General features: G+C 39.4%; 1 protein-coding gene across 1 annotated transcript in view; it reads right to left on the reverse strand.

The window, feature by feature from the left end:
* Window positions 1–358: 358 nt before the first annotated feature.
* LOC149791122 (trafficking protein particle complex subunit 9-like) overlaps window positions 359–25,394 on the reverse strand; it is a 225,865-nt gene continuing 200,829 nt past the window's right edge. The window contains exons 23-24 of the mRNA XM_089973044.1: window positions 7,893–8,023; window positions 359–2,775 (exon numbers count right to left, since the gene is read on the reverse strand). Of these exons, the coding sequence (XP_089829170.1) occupies window positions 2,614–2,775; window positions 7,893–8,023 (293 nt within the window). The 3' untranslated portion in view covers window positions 359–2,613. The remainder of the gene's footprint in view (window positions 2,776–7,892; window positions 8,024–25,394) is intronic.

Below are 25,394 nucleotides of genomic sequence, written 5' to 3' on the forward strand. Positions count from 1 at the left end.
CAGGGAAGTCTCATAGTTGTGTGTTTATCGTGAATAAAAAAAGAGAAAAACTCAATATTTTGATCAGGTAGGTACCCTTGAGATGCAATGTGTCACTCCAGGAATGAACCAAGTCAGAATTTACAGACAATAAAGATTGTTATAATTTATGACTGGTCATTAGTAGGACTGGTCACAAGTACAACTGGTCAAGAGCAGTACTGGTCACTAGTAAGACTGGTCATGAGCAGTACTGGTCACAAGTACAACTGGTCACTAGTGAATAATGTTCATACTTTATCACCAACAGCAGTATATGTACATGATGAACAGACAGACAGACAAACAAACAACAGAAATGGAAAAAACAATGAAAGAGTATCACTAAAGTGTTCTTTATTGGCAAGCACCATTTTTAATACATAAATTATTTGGACAGTGAAATTTAATTTGTTTTTAGTGTCTGGATATTTAGGTTAATGACAGTAATACACCTTGCTGCAAGAATAAAAAGTTTTATCTTTATTTATTAAAATTTATTTATCACAAACAATTAGTAAAACACAGCCAGTTAAAATTCTGTTTTAAACAAAGTGCCATTAAAAACTGTACATCGTCAATAATGAATATACCAATGGTGGAATTCCTCCAATGTCTGTAAATCCAAGAGATTTTTATGCAAATAACTGACAGTAGGCTTCCAAAATGATAGTAAACTTTTTCTATGATCTCCTTCTATTACCAGTAACAATTATGACAGTAATAAGCAAATGTTTGATATTACCAGTAAGAATTATGACAGTAATAAGCAAATTGTTTGGCATTATCACTAGCAAATAAGTTAGAAGTAAATGTCTGACATTATCAGTAGCAATTAAGGGAGTTCCAAGTTAAAGTCTGACACTATCAGTAGCAAATAGGTCAGTTCCAAGTTAAAGTCTGACACTATCAGTAGCAAATAGGTCAGTTCCAAGATAAAGTCTGACACTATCAGTAGCAAATAGGTCAGTTCCAAGTTAAAGTCTGACACTTATCAGTAGTAAATATGACAGTGACAAGTTAATGCCTAACACTACCATTAACAAATACAAGAGTTACAATACCTGATAAAAGCAGTTTTGCATAATATTACAAAATGCAGACCAAATTCAGGGACTGACCTGGTTTTACTAAAAATTCTCGAATTTGCTCCAAAATATGTGATTTTACATTATTTTGCTTATGACATGCAACAACATTTATATTTTTGTTGGTGGTAAAGATGGGGGAAAAAGGCTGTAAAATCCCTTTTTGTCAGGGGCAGAGATGGGGGTAAAGGCTGTAAAATCGCCTTTTTGCCAGAGGCAGATATAAGGAAAAGATGCAAAATTAAATTTTTGTTGTAAAATTTAACACAAGGAAAATGAGTCTTTGTAATCATAAAAATACAAGCTGAAGAATTTCACAAATTTGAGAAATTCTTCCAAATTTATTCAGGGAAAAGGCAACAATTCTAAAAGCAAAATTCAAAATCTTATGACTGCATTTATCACCAACCAAATGGTAAGAAAGATGTTAAAAACTTTCAATTTAAGGAAAATAATTTGAAATGTTTCTTGAAACTTAGTCCAGGTCCTCCAGAAAGAAATGCTAAAATATATGGTTTTAAATTGTACTTTAAACTCAATTATTGTCATTGGTCTTACACCTGGCCATGCTGAATATTTATGGTCTTACACCTGGCCATGCTGAATATTTATGGTCTTATACCTGGCCATGCTGAATATTTATGGTCTTACTCCTGGCCATGCTGAATATTTATGGTCTTACACCTGGCCATGCTGAATCTTTATGGTCTTACACCTGGCCATGCTGAATATTTATGGTCTTACTCCTGGCCATGCTGAATATTTATGGTCTTACACCTGGCCATGCTGAATCTTTATGGTCTTACACCTGGCCATGCTGAATATGTATGGTCTTACACCTGGCCATGCTGAATATGTATGGTCTTACACCTGGCCATGCTGAATATGTATGGTCTTACACCTGGCCATGCTGAATATATATGGTCTTACACCTGGCCATGCTGAATATTGAAAAATAATGTGGCCAATTTTATACTGCTACAACACTGAGTCAATACAATATGTCTGGATATCTTTATTCCCTCTGATACATTAAAAAATATATACATATGCAAACAAGGATGGGTGGAGCTTAGACTTTTTGCAAACAAGGATGGGTGGAGCTTAGACTTTTTGCAAACAAGGATGGGTGGAGCTTATACCCTATGCAAAGAATGTTGGGTGGAACTTAGACCAATACAAACAATGATGGGTGGAGCTTCGACCAATACAAACAATGATGGGTGGAGCTTAGACCCTAGCAAACAAGGTGGAACTTACTCCAAAAATAATAATATTAATTATGGACTAAAGAAGAATAGGAGGTCTGACCCAAACTGATTAACATAATAATAAAACAGAAATATTGCACTTGCCCTTTATTTTTAAAGGGTAGGGGTTGTAGTGAGTAGTCCAAAACTATCATAGTAGCTCATCTCCATTTATAAATATTTGCATAATTGTGACAACTTCATTGTCACCAGTGTAACTCTGAAATAGGTTTATTATTTTGTTTCTCACTGGAAAATTAAACTTCATCTACTATTGTTAATTTCACAGGAGATGTACAATTCCAGGTATGCACTTCACCATTTTGACCCCTGGCCTGGCACTTGATTTCAAATGTGTAAAAGCCACAGCATAAGAACATGAAGGAGCATGCGTGCACTATTGATGTTTCTGATACAATCTGAAAAAGAAAAAAGAATATCTTGTAAACATTGTGGCTAATAAACTTTAAATATAACTTATATGTCAAAAGTTTATGAAATTTAACACCTATAATTTTCAAATTCTACATACTGTTTGCATGTGTGGGATTCAAGTACTAGGTATGTGTGTGATTTGGATGTCTAATGTAGCTTTAAAAAAATTTCAGTCATATTGCTACGATGTCTGCAAAGTGGCAGTTTAAAGTGATGTCTAGTACTGAGGCATCATGCCACAGACATGTAGCATCCTGTCCCACCCAGGCACATTATCCTGACACCAGGTTGACCAGTCCAACACTAACCTCCTAATGATGAGTGTCTAGTGAGGCAGCTGTTAGTACCATTTGTATAAGTCTTTGGTGTGACTTGGCTAGGGATTGAATCCATGACCTACTGCATACAAGGCGGATGCTCTAACCCCTAGCCGACTGGATAGGTGGATTCAAGTGTTTCATACCTTTCACAAAGCTAGACTTCAAATACAACATACATACTAAGTATTCAAAATTCTAATAACATATATTAAACATACACCAAATGAAACTTTAGCGAAAAAGAAATATTGTGCATTCATTTATTTTTGTGAATATCAATTTTCCTGAGTTTGGGGAAAATTTTCTCATCAGTACTGGCTCCTACTGCATCAAACAAAAAAGGGTTGTTACTCATTCCTTTGGTATCAGCAAGCATGGTTTGGATGCATTCCTAATGGGCAGTTGGTTTGGGGTTCCTACTGTATCAACAGAATGGTTGCCTGGGTACTAACATCATTAACAGAATGGTTGCCTGGGTACAAACATCATTAACAGAATGGTTGCCTGGTGTTACACCTAGGAGATTCAACTTAAGTAACAAGAAAAGGTCAACTCAACAAGTGTTCAATTCTCCAAAATATAAATTTATCTAAATAAAATAAATTATCAAGCAAAGAGAAAAAATTAAAAAATAACTTACAGTGTATGAATTCCTAGAATGTTACCCTAAATTCTAGTACCCTGTTCCAAGTTATTCTGAACGAAGGTTCTAAGGTGGTTATGTGTTGACTTATTGCAGTTCTATATCCATATATTCTTCCCTACCATGCATGCATACATGTCAACCATGAGAGATGTACAAGAGTACTTTGTGCTAAGTGGCAAAAAAGCAAAATCTGAGCTTAAAAAGTGTAATGTTTATATTACTGTTACTAACATTAATACCCCATCTTCATTGATGCTATGACATCATAGCTAATATATAACAGTAAAACCTGTCATGAGCGACCTCTGTTATGAGTGACCACCTGTCATTTCCGACCACAATCGTATGCATGGATCGATTTTACTATATAAACGCTCTGTTATGAACGCGACCCGCGACCGCGATTTCTTGGCAAAATATGCATTTTGACACTGCTATGAAAGACCGCATCGCCAAAAAAACAAAACAGATCAACACCACTGACCTTAACTTAATCCTTTGTAAACACTAGATCTCGGCATAAATATAGTACGAAACAAAGTGCACATTAAATAACACTATAGTTGAACAACCATATATCGAGACAAACACCTCTAACCGTCATTTAATCCTTTGTAACAAAGACTGCATAAATAGCAAAGATTCTCTAATAAAGTATTTAAAAAGAATTTGTCTTGCTACAGTACCAGTTTTGTGAAATTTACAACTCCAGCGTACGGTGTCGTTTGTAAACTGCAGTAAACCAGACTAAAGTACATGTCACTAACCGCCATTGTAGTGCCGAAGTCATGTGAATAGCCAGTAAGAGTAACATCAAAGGGAGTAATGATGGATATATGCAGTCAATTTAGAAGTTTGTATTTTTTCTTTATCTTTATGAAAACTCAGAAAATGCTGGTAGTCCTTATGTCCCAGTGAGAAATCGTTTGAAAGGGCTTCAGTGTAGGTTTGAGTACATCGTTTGTCTTTCCAGTTAATCCATAATGCCTGGAGGGTGAATGAGCTCATTGTCTTTAATACTAGTAAGTGAGAATCATTTCCGGATTTTTTTAAAATTATTTTTTATTTCTTTTGTTAGTGTTTCACCAAGCCACCATCTGTTTACCTGGGTGCAGATGGCCACAACCTTTGTTTATCGAGCTATAACGCTGCTGATTTAAAGTTCGTCTCAGAATAAATGTATTGTTTCTTGATGACTTAATTATGTCTTTTGGTTTCATTCATTGGTACATAATATATATTTATTCCACATTTCTCCCAAACCTGATCAAAACTGATAGTCTTTATAACGTCAACACTAATAACAATGACAGAACCTCCGCTGAAAAAAAGAAAAATTTTAACACTGGAAGAAAGGATTAATGTCATTGAAAGAAATGAAAAAGGGGAGACTGCTCGCAAAATAGCAGTCAGCTTCAGCGGCGGTAAAACGCAAGTTCAAAATGTAATCAAAGACAAGGAGTCCATTAGAAACGAATGGCACAAGCACACAGGAAATATGCCATGGCATGGCGGACAGTTTAAGGAGACCAAACAGCTGAGTAAAACATGTCAACAAAGAAGTATAATGGATTTCTTAAAAAACAAGTGAATAAGTGTATAGAATAAGATATATACATCATATCTAACTGTTCATTTTTTGTACATATTAATGTGATGTTGAAATATAAATTTTATTCTCGTTGTTTGATAGATGTATATCTTTATTACATAAAGATATTTTGAGAGGAATGCATGCAATATTTAACAAGATTTATGAATAAAGGATATGATACATGTACAGTGAGTATGGGTATTATTTATTTTTCAACAATGCTAACTGCTGACCCTGAAAACCAGTCCATTTTCACACACCTCTTATGAGAGACCACCTGTCTTGAGAGACCGCTTTTGGTTGGCAGAAGGGGCGGTCTCTCATAACAGGTTTTACTGTACATGCCATAAATACAGTACACTGCATGAAAAATGTCATTTATTTTTACTACTAAATTGGATTTGCAGGTCAAAATGAATGGATTAGAACCGGAAAACAAACACAAAACATACTGAAAAATTATTTATATTCAGAACTCACTTTAACTATTCTACACAACTGACTTTTGAAAAATTGACTGTGAAGCCCACAGATTTTGTCCTCAATCCGATTGCTGTATTGCATCACTCTTATGTTTTTCTTTATAAATTCCTAAAGAGTTTTGACTTGTCCTTTTTCTGACTTGTCCTTTTTTTGACTTGTCCTTTTTCTGATTAGACAAGTTTAAAAAGACCGATCTGCTCTAACAATTTTCAACACACAAGTCCGCAAGTCATCCACCCACCAAATGACTCTTACAGAAATTACTGAAGAACAGAAAAAAGTGGTACGATTATTCTCATTATGTAATCTCAAAATAAAATAAACAGAAAAAAATATCAACAACTATGGCATGCATCATAGCTCTACTGGGCAAATGTACTCCCTTGAATCATGCCATGTTATTTTTGAACAATTTAACAAATATGGTATAATCCAAAGAACCATTATTTGATTTTTAATGTGAACTGAGGCTGAAAAATTTAATGATCATGGGACCAGAAGAGTCTTCAAGCCAAATGAAACCAGTCAAGTATTAGACTGGGCACACTGACACTACTAGTCAATACACAGTCTTCAAATCAAATGAAACCAGTCAAGTATTAGACTGGGCACACTGACTTAATAGTCAATACACAGTCTTCAATACACAGTCTTCAAATCAAATGAAACCAGTCAAGTATTAGACTGGGCACACTGACATACTAGTCAATACACTGTCGTCAAATCAAATGAAACCAGTCAAGTATTAGACTGGCCACACTGACTTACTAGTCAATACACAGTCTTCAAACTATTCAAAATAAGAAACTGTAGAGCACCATCAAATGAAACCAGTCAAGCATTAGACTGGCCACAATGCCATCCTAATAAGTCTTCAAACTAGTCTAAGATGAAACCAGTCAACAATTAGACTGGTATATTGACAATTTAGTTAACACATTGTTAATTTGCAACTATATCTGACTAAGCAGTTAAAATAATTTAGATCAACTATCCAAACAGATTATTGTTACGTTTCATGGGTCTTACAAAAATTAAAGAAAAGAGTGAAGACAACATGCTTTGTAAAATTAAACAAAAAATATTTGATTCCCTAGAAAACAAAGGCAAAAATGAGAAAAAGAACTTATGGCTTTAGGAATCAAATCCAAAATTAGTCAAAGAATTGACAAATAGAAATTCTATAATCAAAAAGTCCTAGATGAATCTGAGTTCGAGTCCCGATGAAATCCAAAATAGAGGGTGATGAGTCTACGATGTACCGCTGTGTCAACAGTTCCATGTTGAATCACAGAAAATATTATTCCAGTTTTCAATTCCGAATAAATTTCAATGAATGTGTTTGTCCAAGAATTCTGTATGAGCACATATATATTCCCAGGAAAAGAATCACTTGTATTCCATAAAATAAAATTTAAAATCAAACTGGTCACAACAAAACATCTTTAACTGTCAGTGGTTTAGAGTCCAAATGAACTAACTTCTATCAAGACAACAGTTATACAATAATTTAAGATGCAAAACAGATTTCCATATGAGGGTCACATGGCCACCCTTCCAGAATAAAACAGAAGCTTTTTACATGCCTAGCATCATGTACTTCCAGTATGGCTTTAACTGAAATTGATGGTTCTTACTCTGGGAATGAATATAATTTTCTTTTTTTAAAGTTGTTTACCAGAACCCTTATTGGTTCTGAATCAAGGTCAGCAACTAGATACAGTGTTTCTATATTATAACAGTCTGGTCGAACAAAACTGAACTGAATTTCTGAGGAAGAAAAAATGTCAAATCTAGTAGACAAAGTTACTGTATAATAGCACGTAATGGAATTAAAAAAATTTAAACTAACAAACAAATAATCAAATTATATATACATAACATTAACCTGTACCTAGAATAAAAAAAACTTTGTTCAAGACACCAAATGCTTACACTTGATGGTATCAGATAACCTTGTACTGTACATTATAGTTACATTTTCCAACTGTGCTTGATCAATTAACTAAATTCATAACTGTACACTAAGTAAAAGATATTTATAGTGAAAATGTGTACCTTTTCTACTGCATAATAAGGTGAACCAATAACTGTCACTTGATCACAGATATTTCTCACAGTTTCGCCATTATCACAGTTTTGTATACAGTGGAAGCTGAGCAAACAGTCAGAGTAGTGGCCATCTAAACCTGAAACAATTTCATATTTAAAATTTAAATTTTATTTATCTGATGGCAGAATGGGTCAATGTAATACTATATGACTATATGACAGGATTCATGGTGTCTATCTGATGGCAGAATGGGTCAATGTAATACTATATGGCAGGATTCATGGTGTTTATCTGATGGGAGAATGGGTCAATGTAATATGGCAGGATTCATGGTGTTTATCTGATGGCAGAATGGGTCAATGTAATACTATATGGCAGGATTCGTGGTGTTTATCTGATGGCAGAATGGGTCAATGTAATACTATATGACAGGATTCATGGTGTTGATCTGATGGCAGAATGGGTCAATGTAATATGGCAGGATTCATGGTGTTTATCTGATGGCAGCATGGGTCAATGTAATACTATATGGCAGGATTCATGGTGTCTATCTGATGGCTGAATGGGTCAATGTAATATGGCAGGATTCATGGTTTCTATCTGATGGCAGAATGGGTCAAAGTAATACTATATGACAGGATTCATGGTGTTTATCTGATGGCAGCATGGATCAATGTAATACTATATGGCAGGATTCGTGGTGTTTATCTGATGGGAGAATGGGTCAATGTAATATGGCAGGATTCGTGGTGTTTATCTGATGGCAGAATGGGTCAATGTAATACTATATGACAGGATTCATGGTGTCTATCTGATGGGAGAATGGGTCAATGTAATATGGCAGGATTCATGGTGTTTATCTGATGGCAGAATGGGTCAATGTAATACTATATGGCAGGATTCATGGTGTTTATCTGATGGGAGAATGGGTCAATGTAATATGGCAGGATTCATGGCATTTATCTGATGGGAGAATGGGTCAATGTAATACTATATGGCAGGATTCGTGGTGTTTATCTGATGGCAGAATGGGTCAATTAATACTTTATCTGATGGCAGAATGGGTCAATGTAATACTATATGACCGGATTCGTGGTGTTTATCTGATGGCAGAATGGGTCAATGTAATACTATATGACAGGATTCATGGTGTCTATCTGATGTCTGAATGGGTCAAAGTAATACTATATGACAGGATTCATGGTGTCTATCTGATGTCTGAATGGGTCAATGTAATATGGCAGGATTCATGGTGTCTATATGATGGCAGAATGGGTCAATGTAATACTATATGGCATGATTCATGGTGTTGATCTGATGGCTGAATGGGTCAATGTAATATGGCAGGATTCATGGTGTCTATCTGATAGCAGAATGGGTCAATGTGATACTATATGGCAGGATTCATGGTGTCTATCTGATGGCAGAATGGGTCAATGTAATACTATATGGCAGGATTCATGGTGTCTATCTGATGGCAGAATGGGTCAATGTAATACTATATGGCAGGATTCATGCTGTTTATCTGATGGCAGAATGGGTCAATGTAATATGGCAGGATTCATGGTGTTGATCTGATGGCAGAATGGGTCAATGTAATACTATATGGCAGGATTCATGGTGTCTATCTGATGGCAGAATGGGTCAATGTAATACTATATGGCAGGATTCATGGTGTTGATCTGATGGCTGAATGGGTCAATGTAATATGGCAGGATTCATGGTGTCTATCTGATGGCAGAATGGGTCAATGTAATACTATATGGCAGGATTCATGGTGTCTATCTGATGGCAGAATGGGTCAATGTAATACTATATGGCAGGATTCATGGTGTTGATCTGATGGCTGAATGGGTCAATGTAATATGGCAGGATTCATGGTGTCTATCTGATGGCAGAATGGGTCAATGTAATACTATATGGCAGGATTCATGGTGTCTATCTGATGGCAGAATGGGTCAATGTAATACTATATGGCAGGATTCATGCTGTTTATCTGATGGCAGAATGGGTCAATGTAATATGGCAGGATTCATGGTGTTTATCTGATGGCAGAATGGGTCAATGTAATACTATATGGCAGGATTCATGCTGTTTATCTGATGGCAGAATGGGTCAATGTAATATGGCAGGATTCATGGTGTTTATCTGATGGCAGAATGGGTCAATGTAATACTATATGGCAGGATAGCAGCAGGGGGGGCGAATCGGACATTTTGTCCAATCGTTATTTTGCTTAATTATTACTTTCTACACTCAGCGGATCCGGTGTAGTCAGCGCTGGTAAAAAAAAAACGACGTCGGTCCATCTTACACGATGGTGACGTCATTTGGTTTGATTAATACGTTCTGCACTCAGCGATCCCAGCGTCGTCAGCGTCCGGTAAACACAGCGACGACCGCGTCGATGTCATTTCCCCCCCTGCTGCTAAGAAGTTATTTACAATGAAAATTATTTACAACTAACCGAATATTTGGTCAAGTCCGATACGATATCGTGTCCGAGGATCATGTAAATTTATCGTTACAAATCCATGTGGGGTCGACTGAGCATGACTAAAAAAGTTTCGAAAACCATTAAAGTCCATGTCACCGCCGCACCATGTCTGCCAAATATTTCGTAGCGTCTGTGTATCAACGCCGTTGAATACAGCAAGAATATTACAGTTGTCTCTGATTACTTTTGGAATCTGAGTGTATCGTTGAGTGACATATATCACGTCGGTGTTTTTATACCTGCCTCTGGAAAATATCCTAGCTGGGTTTTTTTGATTGTCTAACATAACATCATCGTACACGACTAGATTGTTAACGTCGCCATCAATATCATCAATGCCCGGTGCATCATTGATATCTGTAATAAACTCTATAACATTTTTTTTAGCGATCGCTGATGCATTCTCGTTGAAATCTTTTAACACCTCGTAGCATCGTTGATCATCTACGCTAGGAGCAACCAAATACAACTTATCCCACTTCATCCATCTCATTATTAAATTAAGTAACAATTGCGTCTTGCCGGATCCAGATGGTCCGATGATAATCATCCGGATCGAGTTTGGTAACGCTGCAACATGCTTAACTGGTTCTCTCGTTTTAGTCGCCGAAAAATCAATTATATTCATATCTCTATACATAAATTATGGATCTATATTGTGTGAAGTGTAGAGTGCGTACTGGCACAAATGATATGACAACGGTTACAACAAGAAATAACAGATCGGCGCTTACTGGTAAGTGTGTACAATGCGGTACAAAGAAATTTAGATTTATTTCTGCTAGACCCGGGGATGTTTTAAAAAAAAGCGAGGAGGTGATATTGCAGCCAGGTTATCAAAACTCCCCGGAACCCCGTGGGCAAAGTATCCAGGAGAAAAGCACCTCCCAGGATATAGCTACTGTGGCCCTGGAACACGATTAGATATCAGACTCGATGATCAAAATCAGCCGCGACCCGGTGAGTATCCAATAAACGCTATCGACGAAGCATGTCGGATACATGATATAGCTTATCGTAGCGGTGATCTGCAACAGCGTCATATCGCGGATGTAAAATTAATTCACGCGTTAAATGCTATTCCTGATAAATCCCTCAAAGAAAAATTAGCCTCATGGTTGGTAAAATCGGCTATGAAAGGTAAATTAATGATTGGAAGCGGAGCTTCTCGCGCTGGTAATTGAAAACGCTAGCGTTTATAATAACAACATGGAATCCATCTATTATTCTCCGAGAGGATACTGGAAAGGAAAGGCCGCAATTGGTAAGCTTGCAAGCGCTGCAAAGGTAACAAAGGCCACTGCGGCTAATTGGTTATCCAAACAGGCTATATGGCAAATTTATCTACCACCGCCTAAACAAATCAACTTTTCGCGCTTTGATGTCAGCGTACCTAATGAAGTTCATCAGGCTGATATACTATTTCTGCCGCATGACAACGGTTACAAATACGCGCTAACCGTAGTTGATGTTGCGAGTCGATACAAACAAGCGGAGCCGTTAAAAACAAAGTCAGCAACTGAAGTGGCCGATGCGTTTGAGCGGATTTATCGAAGGGGTCCTCTGCGCTGGCCAAATCTATTACAAGTTGATCCTGGTAGTGAATTTCGCGGCGCTGTTTTATCAACGCTGAAACATCATAGCGTCGCGATACGACGAGGTCATACTGCGCTACATCGTGATCAGGCAATTGTTGAACGATTCAATCGGACTCTCGCTGAACGGTTATTTGGATATCAATACGCGAAGGAATTCATCCAAGAAAAACGATCTCGTGAATGGGTCAAAAGGTTGCCAGGCGTAATTGCAGCGTTAAATAACGAGATTACCCGAGCAATCAACATGAAGCCCAGCGACGCGATTAAATACGAGTATATACCAGGAAGATCAAAAATAGATAGCGTTTCCAAGCCGATTCTCGGCGATGTCACTGTTAGATATCTGTATGAACCAGGAGAGCTTGAAGGCGGTAAAAAAAGGGCTACCGATCCTATTTGGAGTGTTACCACACATAACATATCAACGATAACACGATCAACTGGTAGACCACCGATCTATAGACTGGATTCAACTGCTCCTCAGCGCGGATTTACTCGCGAGCAACTACAAGTGATACCTGATGATACTCAATTGCCCCCGCGTGGTCTTAACTAGCGCCGTTGCGTCTATTACACTCAAGACAGGTCAACCTCACATTGTTTTTAACATGACCGAGACTGTTATCGATTCTGTCCATGGTAAATTGGCGAGCGTCTTTATCCGAATAACGCCAGCGCATTACACAATTACAACTTGCGCAGTGATTATTCTGTTGTTGTCGTAACGCAATTATTAATTCGGCATCAATATCAAAACGCCGCTGTTTTTTTTTATCCTGTTGGCGGTAACCCGAGAGTTTTCTATCAATGACGCTTGCATCGATGATGTCGTTGTCATTGGTGACTCCGTCACTGACTTCGTCAATAACAATTCTTCGAAGCTGATTTATCCTTCGTACTCTGGACACTGCAAGATAGACTAGATTTGACCATTCGATGCGATTATCAACTATCCAAACAATTGTGTCCGTGATAGTCAGTCCCTGCGAGGAATGTATTGTTGTTGCGTATCCTAGCGTCCACGGGGATTTATCAGCACGTAGCGCGTCCTCGACGACGCTGATATCAACGAGCACGATATCATTCAGCACGAGAATTTGTTTTTTTGTCCCTGACGCTGTCGGGGCCGGGATTTCAACTTCAATGTTCTGCCGCCGTGTGTCCGCGGGTCTATAACATAACGGCACTGGGCGCGTTGGAAACTTTTCCTTATGCAACGTAAACAACCTCCGCTGAAGTGTGTCTCTGACTATCTTTCTACTCGCTACAATCAAATCATTTGGTCTCCATGTTTCCCAAAATTCATTTAACGGCGTTTCCGCAATCACCTCGCGGATTATTTCACATTGAATTCTATCCGGCTGTAATCTGATTAATTTTTTAACCTCGCGCAGTTGTTCATCAAGTGCTCGGTAATCAGTATCGGTTTCTTCATAATAGTCCACGAACCCGCTCAACCAATCATGTGGACCCTCGCCGACAAATGGTGGTGGTTGGCCATGGTCGCCACACATGATTACCGCTGTATTCGCGCGCAGCAACCACTCAAGAAACATTTGTAAAACGTCTAACGAAACAGTACATATCTCATCCCAGATGATAACCTCAGGAATAAATTTTTCACCCATTCGATCAGGAGTCCACTCACCGCCGCTGTATCGAAAAAAGCTGTGATAAGTAACGGTGTCAACATTTCGTTGTTTTATCTCTCGCGCTAGTCTATGGGTCGGTGTAAGCACGATTATACTTGCCCGCGTTCGAAATAATTCAATTGCCCGAGTCGTCTTTCCTGACCCGCCACAGCCGCTTAAATAAACCGTCTTGTGTCTACAAATTGGATCAGAACACGGTGGTGCATTAGACCATTCTGATAATTTATCACCGCGTAAGTAATTGTTCTCAACGGTGACATCTGCTGACGGGGAATAATCGCGTCGTATTTCATTTTTAATTCTCCATGTACCCCAACTCTCGTCCGGACTAGTAAACTCGGCTACGTTTTCCTTATACGCTACGTCAATATAAAATGAATCAACGGCTACTCTAACCGCGGTGTCGGGAAATTTATTTATCATCGAGAATAAATTGATAGCGGCATAACCCAGCATAGACGCCCTCAAATGTGGATACGCCGGGCTGTCTCCATCGCTGTAGGTAACAACTGTACCCAACCTCGTTCCATTGGACAAGAAAGCTGTTTTGCAGTTCACGTATCTATTTTTCGCCACTGCGTCCTTGATTACGAAATCATATTCTGCGTCATCTATAATCAGCCGTGAGCAATATCGTTTGTAGTCGTGGTTTTTTCCACCTTGTGTGAACTTACCGATTATTCTTCTACCGAGATCTTTTGCCTCGCGGTTTCGTTGGTTAAATATCCTCCTGGACCATTCGATGATATATTCCTCGTCGGCATCAATGTGTTTTCTAGATTCGTCAATTATGCTATCTAGACTCTCTGGTTCTGGTAACCAGACTTTAGTCTGCGCCCGGTATGATATAATCGCGTCACTGACAATCAACGAAACTAGCATTTTACGATCAATCATATACCGTAGCAGCGCTATTGGCAGCCACTTCTTTTCAGCCATGTGTCTACCGATCCAAATATAACAACAGCGATGAAGTCCTGCCGCGAATTCAAATGATACTATGCGAGCGAATCCGGTTAAATCAAAATCAGGCAGTGGTCCATTAATAGCAACACGAGTCATTTCATGACTGGGGTGTCCAAATCGTCTAAAGTACTCAGCGGCGGATCCATACCCGAGAAAACTCGCTGGATAACAAGCAACCATATCAACCGAGATCATAGCGTCGCGGTTGTATTCAGTGTTCCATAATCCACCGTGATAATACTCCAAACAACTGGATTGTACATCCGGTAGAAATTCCTTGCGCGTTGGTCTCCACGCATTTTTCCTTGCTGCAACATGAGCCGCAACCGATGGAATCGTAAAACAATTTGTTAGCAGTTGTTCATCATGCTCTTCAAATTCCATGGCGGTTTTTTTCATCTTGTTGTGAAACGCTTCAGTGCGATATAATTCACCGTTTGGTCTTACAAACTGATCAAAGGTATCCATGTCGTTTTCAGCACTGCGAAGTAACCACACTGATACAGGGTCGTTTTTACACAAGCAGGCAATAGCATCAAATAGTTTCCTCTCCGCGAGAAAACCATCCCGGGAGAATTCTTCTCCTAAAAATTCTTCGGGTATATACTTTACTGTTCTATCCCGTGGAAATATTGTGACCGCGGGCGTCCACGCGTGTTCGTTATGATCAATAATTTTGATTGGGGCTCCCTTTGATTTGTACTTTGATTCGTGTAATACTTCACCGGTTATCGTTGTAACGGTTATTGGAAATCTCAGCGACGTTTCTAATCTCGCTATGTCGCTGATGGTTGCTCCTCGCTCGCGCACTGTCTCCTCCCACTGGTTGATTTTGCTACGTCGTAAATCAGTCAGTTTGTTTCCTCGACACGCATTTGTAAAATGCTCTATTATTCGTTCTGCTACACAATTTATCCCCGTTGACTGTTTCATCGGCGCTAGTTTTCCGATATCAGGTTTCTTATTTAACGGGTATATTCCATAGACAACTGCTGTTTCAGGATACGCTCGTTCATAGTATGGTCTGTCAATTCCGGTTAACAACCCCGGCTTGGAGTCGCGGCTAACAATGACTGTTTTCTTGTCGCTGAGAACTGGTTCAAATTTATCACGTATGATCCAATCACCTGATTCCACCCTGACAATGAATTTTACTCTGAAGAAATATCTTTTACCGTCAAGTTGTGATATTATCGTTGCCGCGCGTTTGTCGTTCATGGTAGCATCAACAACACCATCAATTCGAAATGTTGACCAACTATGAGATGCACCATCACGCTTGAATTCATTGATACAATCGCGTATTTTACTCAACAGGGTTTTATCGTTTATTAACGCTTTTGGTGTGTCCTTGAGGACTCTATCGAGATTGAACTTAATATTTTTCCAGGGCTTAATTACTGCTAATCTCTCAAACTCATCCATATAATTAAAACAAGTATTTAAATAAAAGAATATAGTATAATGAATAAATGCAAATGGTTGATGATTGGGTCGACAACCCCGTGCAATAAATCATGCAGAGGTGAATTCTGCGGGTATCATTTACAAAGCGTTCGTAATGGTTCTCTTGGCCCCCTCCCGTGCTTGGTTTGCCACGTTGGTGTAAGAGGAAAATCGCAGTTGTGTATCAATTGTGGCGAAAAGCGATACAGGGAACTAAAACGCTATTATGACAAGCGAATTAAAAACGCCGTCATCGACCCCACCGCAGACTTCGTCATCAAAACTCCTCAAGACTACATTGAAAGGTTTATAATTAAACCAAATAATGAATTAGACAAGTAGTATTATTATACAAATGGACCAAGAGTTCAGACCTCACCCTGTGTTTGTTAATTACGAGGCATCTCGCGACGGCGTTGTTAGAAATTGTAGACTGAAGAAGCCGGTTGGTACCGTAAATAATCACGGATATTTGATATTTGGTGCCGGGAAAAAAATCTATCTTGTTCACAGGGTGGTATATGAAACGTTTAACGGACTGATCAACGACGGTCTCGTTATTGATCACATTGATGGATGTCCTCAAAATAACAGACTGTGTAATCTAAGAGCTGTTACACCGAGTCAGAATAACAAAAAAGGTAAAACAGGGAAGCACGCAAAAAAAGCAAAAAGTGTCAAATCGTTTGATACCATAACGCACGAAGAAAAAATATTTCGCTCTATGAATGCGGCTGGTAGGTACTTCGATATTTGTAGTAAATCAGTTCGAGATGTTGCGGAGAATATAACTAAAACAGCGATCTCAAAAAAGACGGGTCACAGAATTCGATTTTTATATATAACATCAAAGGGAGATAACTCGTTTTGTGATAGCGTCGCATGACAAGAGTTACGTCCCTTGAAGTCCAATTAATGTTGCGATTAATTAATCATTTTACGATGAAAACTAATGAAATACACGCTGTTATCTAACAGCTGTATTCTTTTTTTAGTGTTTTATTTGAGTATTTGGTTTCATTTAAATGCCGTGAAACACCATTAATAAGTATTTAAGGGTTTAACGATTAAAGGGAATTCAAATTACACACACCATGTGACTGACGCCGCTGTATTAGTCACTTTATATATAAGATGACTCGTTATAAGCCTGGGGCTTTAGAAAGCCAATTCAACTAATCAAAACTAACCCACGCTCTTGACCCGGGCGTGTGGTTGTCTTTTGTTCACAATCATGCAACCGGGTTAATTTAATTGGGTTGCTTTTGATTGGTTGAATTGGCCGTAGAGTTCCGCCCCGCCGTTTTATGTTTGTGCTGTCTTGTGCCGTCCCATCATCCATCAATCATTTCATTGTAAATATATCTATCCTTAATTAAGTACATGTAGTGACGTCCCCCAAGCATATCTTCTGGGCGGTCTACGATGACGTTTGTCACCCTAGGCCTCCCTCCCGGAGATGTATGTTTTGGGGTTCCCTTGGGCTCAGATGGATGCGAAGGCACCCAAGGGGTTTGTCCTTAATTAAGTATATGTATATGCCTGCAATCTGCCACAACACTCGAGTGGAGATTTACGGCATTGTACTGTCCATGTATGCCTGCAATCTGCCACAACACTCGAGTGGAGATTTATGGCATTGTATTGTCCATGTATGCCTGCAATCTGCCACAACACTCGAGTGGAGATTTATGGCATTGTACTGTCCATATAAAAAACGGGGTCAAAAATGACCCCCAATAATTTTATTAAACTTTAAACTTAAATTTTATTAAAATTTTTGATATTAGAAATAAGATGTTTATAAGAATATGGATTCCCAAGACATCAATAATATATTAACTGAGATTTCAAAATTAAAAAATCAAGGAATTGTATTATCTGATAGGCTCAACAGCGAGGAAATATTATCCGATTATGAGGCTATAAACGAACAATCGAAGCGAGGGCGTTTTACGCTAGCCCGCGAGTATTCTTTTATAAAACGATTACAACATATAATTAATGAGAACCTGTATGGCAATGACGTAAGCGTATTCATTGGGTTATTCACTGCCGTTGAAACAACACGAAAAAAACTCGGGCAGCTTTATGAAAAACGCCGCGAGATCTCTAGTAAGATTAAAAACATTAGGAGGATTATAGACGAAACCCCTGTGGGAGCCTCAGCTTGAAGTTACCTGTGCCCACGTCGCGTGACGAAGTCGGCATACCAATGTAACATTATATACATGTGATGTACAATGACACCATGGAAAGACCCGGCGGAAAATTTTATTTGAAATTGCGGATCAATTTACAATAATGGTAGGTGAATCACTTACTACTCGGCTAGCCAGAGAGCGGCTAGCAGCGCTTAGAAAGTTCATACCGTTACGAGACAGGGTCCGAGAACAACTTCAAACGCGACAACAAATGCAAACTGATTTTGCTGTTGGAAGTGAACAGTTATTTGCCCCGGTAACTAAAGCGACCAAAGATGTTACGGCGGCAACTGTACCCGTCCTCGATGCGCTTGAAAAGATAGCGGCAGAGACAAAACAAACAAAAAGGTCTTTAGAAACACTCCCTGCAAAAATAGCGGCTGCTACAACACGGAGGCCACCACTACTCGCTATAACCGAACCACAAGAACCTTATGTTACAATGGCCGACGAGGAAGAACTAGGTGCTACTGCGAAAGAACCAGAAGAAGAAATACCCGAAGAAATACCCGAAGAAACACCGAAAGAAAAAAAGAAAGAGGGAAATATACCCCGTAATGTTCGTAAAAAGTCCGCAATAGATCAAATTAGAGACATCGACGACGATGAAGAATTAATTAATTTTGTTGTTACAACATCAACTAAGAGCCTTCGAGATGAGTATATCAATGAAGGTTACAAGAAAAAAATAACCTCGACGGAGAACTGGGCAAGAATAGTGTATTTAGCGAGTAAACATAGAGACGCATTACCACATCGTGGTGATCCCGATTACGATGAATTCCTCGAGAAAGTTAAAAGTAGAACACCAAAAAAAGGAAAAGGATACTCTGTTGGTAAAGAATCCTACGGCGTTACCTGTCCTGGTAGTGTTCTCAGTGATATATCACGGCTGGAAGTACTAATCGGAGGAAAACGAGCTGGAAATAACTCTACGGAAATAATCAATGAGGCCGCTGATATTTGCAAGCGGTTATTTGCAGGCGGTATCATGGACATTAATGTATATCGAACGCTCATAGACGAGTTAGTGGATAATTAAAATTATAAAATTATAAAATTATAAAATTATAAAATTGTCAGTTTTTTGCCATTTTTTGCCATTTTTTGGCCATTTTTGGCCATTTTTTGCCATTTTTTGAGGGCAAAAACCCAAGGAAATCATTTAGAGAAAATCGATGTTTTTCTGAAAAATCGAGAAAAAAACGACTATAGGCAACCAAAAATGACTAGAAATCAAGAAAAAACCAGATTTTTATCGAGGGCAAAAACCCAAGGAAATTTTGATAAAATTTATTCCGGTTTTCCACACGGCGGTGGGAAGGGGGTCAATCACTGGTGATCATAATCACTAATTGGAAAACTGGTGTTTTTAATAAGGATGATCATACACTACAACCACGATAAACCAGTACTCGTCTACGTGGTAAACTCGCGATTGCCTGTTTACCGCGCGTACTATGGAGATGGTCTCGGTAGCACCATTGCGGGGTTATTTACAAGAATGGCTCCAAAAGTAGCGCCGTTAGCCAAACAATTAGGAATGAAGGCTATTGATGTTATTCGTGATAAGGGAATCGATGTTGCCGGAAAGGCGCTTTCAGCCGCGCGGAACAAACTAATGTCGTTGGTGAAATCCAGGAGAAAAAAACAGATGCCATCAACGACAGTGATGCCTGCGAATGTCAGTAAAGTAATAAATAACGCCGTGGAAGAAAAACTAGAGTCGTTGGCGGCGACGAGTCCGTCGTTGGCGACATCGCCATCCACCGATGCGGCAACCAACGCGCTCATGAACGCGATAGCGGGAAGTGGTCTACGACGAAAAAATCGCAATTGAAAACACCGACATGAATAATAATAGAAATGTTTGCGCGAACCGCTGATCCCGCGTTTGATATGGACGCCCCAGTGCGCAGGGATGATTCTGTCCGTGATTATCAATTTTATTCTTATTATGCAGCGCAACCTGACCTACGATCGCGAATTGAACTTCAAGTCCAAGATACCAGTAAATATTTTTTGCCGTGTGAAGCGTTTATCGAAATCGAGGGAGAACTCGTGACAAATGCTGCCGATAATGCACCATACGCAGATGACCCTCGTGTTCGAGTTGGTTTCGTCAACAACGGTATCATGGCGTTATTTGAGAGCGCCAGATATCTTATTGACGGGCGAGAAATTGAATCAATAGAACGCGAGGTTGATGTTGCAACGACGATAATTGGGTTAGCGAGGTATTCAGATGATTATACAAGATCGGCGGGCCCATCTATGATGTTTGCGAAGGACACCGCTAATAGCGCTGATCATCTTCAGTATATCAACGTGCTGGTGGAAAGAGATACCGCAACTGACCCACAGGCTGAAGCAGCCAACCCAGACCGCAGGGCAAGACCAGGCGCTAATTTCAATATTATAAAAAGTCTTAACGGTAATTACAATATGGGATTCGCAACACGAGTAGGAATGTTGCAAGGACCACGCCGAAAGTTTTCATGCGCGATTCCACTCCATCACATATTTGGATTCTGCAGAAATGTCAGGAAGGTTATCTATGGGGCTAAGCATACAATCGCGCTAACGCGAAGGGGCGATGATAATAATGCAATATGGCATGCTGCTGGCGTCGCTGACGGTAAAGTCGTTTTAACTAAAATGGCATTGTGGATGCCGGTGTTGACTCCATCAGTTACCACGGAAGCACGATTGTTAGCATTTATGGAACAGGGAGGAAAATCGTTGTTGAGTTGGCTAGCGGTAACAACTGATGCTAAAGAGGATAACGTCGCCGATACGTTTACATGGCACTTGGCATCAAAACAGGGTGTTTCAGCCCCGCGTCATATATTCATAGCGTTACAGAATAGGGAACGATTGGGTAATCAAGAACGCAGCCATATGATATTTGATCAATTAGGAGTCAAGGATGTTTCGCTGAGAATAAACGGACAACAGGAACCATCCGAGGATATACAGCTTAATTACGACAACAACCATGTCGCACGTGTGTATCATCGATTGCTGTCATATATGGGTCGTGATCAAAACGTCGACACTGGTCTGCAAATATCACAACTTGATTTTAAAAACCTGTATCCGATTTATTATTTTTCGCTGGAACATCTTGATTTAACGAGACAATCCGTCGTTGATATACACTTCCGAGCTCGTATAGCCCCGGGTGGTGTCGATTATAGAGCGGTTGCTGTCATTCTCAGCGATAAATCAATGCTGTTGGAAGGCGTTGGTGGACGAATGAGAATCGTTGATGCGCCAGTGGAAAACATGTAATTGAAAACACAAACGCGTTTACAATAAAATGTCGTATAGTGTTGTCGGCGTAGAGTTGACTGATGGTCAAGTCAAGAAATTACGATCAAAGTCGGCTAAACAATGTGGAACCACAATAACGCTGAAGCCGTCACAGATGGCAGGTGGTAATCATAAGATATCGTTGACGGCGCGTCAAATAAAACATTTCAATAATGCGATGAAGAATAAAAAGGGTGTTCAAATAGATTTTTCGGCCGCAGCGATTAAAAACATGGAAAAGACCGGTGGGATATTTCCGCTGTTAGCTGCGATTCCAGCGTTGATTGCCGCGGCGGCCCCAGCAGTGGCTAAGGCGGCTGCGTTAGGGGCCGTTGGTACCGCGGCGGGGATGGCATTGAAGAAGGCAACCGGGAAAGGCTATAAAAAAAACGACCCGTAGCCGGAAAGGGTCTAAGACTACCGGGGACCCCGTATTCATGGTACTCGGGAAAGGGTCTAAGACTACCGGGAACCGTTTATTAACTCAAGAGTCTGTGACTCCAATGTCTAATTTTGATTTAATAGACGCCGCAAACGCGCTAGCGATAAAAAACTTCAGAGGTGTTTTTATGAGGGATCAATTACCGGCGGCACCAAGGAATATTGAAACCGGCATAATTAACCTCGATGGGTCCTCCGGAGCGGGGACTCATTGGGTTGCATACGCGATTGAACCGCGTGCGATCGTCTATTTTGATTCATACGGGTTAGCCCCGCCGAAAGAGTTCATGCGGTATATCCGGGCGTGTTCAGCCCGGGCGTGTTCAGCCCGGGTTTTTTATTCCACGCTGCCAACACAACAATTAAGTGACCCACCGATATGCGGCCGTGAGGTATTGAACGTACTCGCGGCGATTTCATCATCGCGAAAACCACCTCATGTGGTTGTAAACGAATACACTAGTGGGGTCGTAGAGGCCCGGCGGGTTAATTAGAAACGCTGTTTTTTTTTTACAATAATAATGATTGATATCTGGGGACGACCGATTTCGACTCTGAAAAAACCCACGGAAACGCTCGCCACCGATGACATAAAAAAACTAATCGAGGATGAAATCGCTGATACGTTGAATTTAACCAGTGTTGACCCGGGCGAAATAGTTGTATTTCAAGACCGCCAGGGTAAACTGAAATCCAGTAATGTGTCGCTGAATGACGTTTTAACACGAAATAATGATGCCTCCGAGGACACTATCGCGCTGTATACCGGCGACGGACGACTTAAATCAGGTGAATCCATCTTGACGATAAATGGAAAAATAAGTACACTTGACAACAATTATATATCCGTGTCGAATTTGTTAAAAAATACTATTTCGGAGTTTACAACGCTGTCGGGCCAATTTTACACGTTACGAAAAAATTTTAACAGGGCTGATAACACCATTGATAAATTCTTTGGTTAAAAAAATACCAGACCGGAAGAAATTACAATAACTATAAATGATATCACTGCGTATGGACAGGAAATAGGAACAATCAAAACTGATGTTGAAACGAACAAAGAGGGGTTATACGTGCATACACGGGAAATAGGAACAATCAAATTTGATGTTACAGCGATCATAAATAATGTAGACGCGCATACACTGGAAATAGGAACAATCAAAACTGATATTGCAGTGAACAAAAAGAGTGTAGACGCGCATACACTGGAAATAGGAACAATCAAAACTGATGTTGCAGCGAACAAAAAGAGTATAACCATAAATTATTATGAAATAGGAGTAATTAAATATGATATTGCAGCGATTAAAAACAAACTACCGGAAATGACAAAAATAAAAATCCCTCATGAAAAAACCATCAACATAGTATACACGATTCAGCATGAATCATTCGATTGGACTCCTACGAATGATACAGTAAATATCACCGCAATTGTTAAGGGCATTTATCGATTGACATTGATTTCAGCGATGCAGTTTAATATATCATCGTCGAGTTCATCCGGGTTTAACAATACAATATCAACAATCATTGACAAGAATGCAACCGAACGGTTTATAATTAAAGCCGTTGATAGCAGTCTATTTAGGGCAAACATTAAATGGTATGTGGAATTTGTAGCGGATCTAAGTAATTAAAAACACTAGCTCTTTTAAAATAAAAATGACCACCAAGGTAATTGAATCAGAGGTATCACCGACGTCACATCAATATCGATTCAATACCGTAAAAGAATTCTCCGCGAATTTGAAAACGCTTTCCGAACAATACCGTGTAAAAATAAAAAAATACCGCCGAAAAATAACCACCATCGACGCGGTCGTGTACTCGGTGTCGGGTATAGTAGCCGGTACCGGTGTTATTTTATCCACAGTGACCATGATAGCCCCGATCGCTGTTTCAATTGCTATCTCCGCGGCGACAACAATTGCTGGAGTCGCCAACGCAATCACTAGAAAGATATCATCGTGTTCTCAAAAAAAACTCAACGAGTATACAGTAAAACATCAAATAGTATCCGACGCGTACTCGAAATTATCCAAGTTGATCTCGTTGGCGATAGATAATTCGTTTATATCCGATGCTGAATTCTCCACGATGGTCCAGTTGTATGACTCCGCGATGTCAAAAATCGAGGATTTTTCAACTGGAAGCTGGAAACCACGTGGCTGAAACAACTTCAATGGGCTTAAAACAAGCAGGTTGTTAATATTCGGTGTTGAAATTAAACAATAGAAACGACGAATAATAATAATGTCGCTGAACCCCAAAGGGTTTCAATTGCTTCAACGGATCGCGGAGAACACCACTCCGGTACAAACAAATATGATATCGATAACGTCAACGAAGCCAGAATTCAGTGTAAACTTCCCTTCTCCGATTCCAGTAAAGGAAATAGCGCTGGTAAAATTGCGAATATATCACAGTTGGCCTAATATCCGAGCGGAAGCATTTAACGGACAACAACCTAATAACTCGCTAGTTTTTGCATGGACAAATAAAACCGATGGGACCCCAGACTGGAATGAGGTTACAATACCAACTGGGTCATACCAAGTAGAACAAATCAATAAAGAATTTCAACGCAGGATAAAATCGATCACAGGAAAAGAATCAAAAATCGCTATTACGGTTCATGAACCGACGTTATCGTCAACGATTGAAATAAGCACACCGGGGTATATGGTTGATATTTATAACAGTTCAATAAGAACCATACTAGGTTGGCCTAAGAATCCACCTAATGAAATCCCCGCGTATTTGCACACGAATGCGCAATCGTATCATGAGATTAATCCCAGTTATCTGGATGATTTGTCTATTATGAAAAGCACGTTATTACCCAGTAGGTTTTTATTTCATAACAGGAATATCATGCAGTGGTATTTTCCGTATAAAGAAACTCCTGAATCGCAAGTCATATTAACAATTATTTTAGATGATATCAATAGTTTTTTTAGCGATATTAATCGTAATTACCAATTGCAACTAGAACAACTACGGAAAACAAAAGCACGAAAACACGTTGAGATGTTAAATCAACTTATATCAGACATGGAATATATCAATGAACGATTAGTTAAAATAATATCCGATAACAGCGATGGTAATAAACAAAAATTCCTAACCGAGTATAATATCACAGAAGCCGATTTACCCGATTTCAAGTTTTCAGGATACAACGCGCCAGAACTAAGAAAGTCTCTTAATGATTTTCTCGGTCCATCAACTTATATCCTCAGACACGATAACGGAGATGGTGGTAGGCATATTGCCCCATACAACGTAAATATCGCATCGGTGATAGCAATCAATCTAGTGTGTGATGCTATCGAAGGGAGTTACCAGGTAGATACCAAGCAATCAAATCAAGCTCAAC

This window comes from Sinohyriopsis cumingii, chromosome 10 (genome assembly GCF_028554795.1).
Source record: "Sinohyriopsis cumingii isolate HCF-2022 chromosome 10, ASM2855479v2, whole genome shotgun sequence".
NCBI classification, from domain to species: Eukaryota; Metazoa; Mollusca; class Bivalvia; order Unionida; family Unionidae; genus Sinohyriopsis; species Sinohyriopsis cumingii.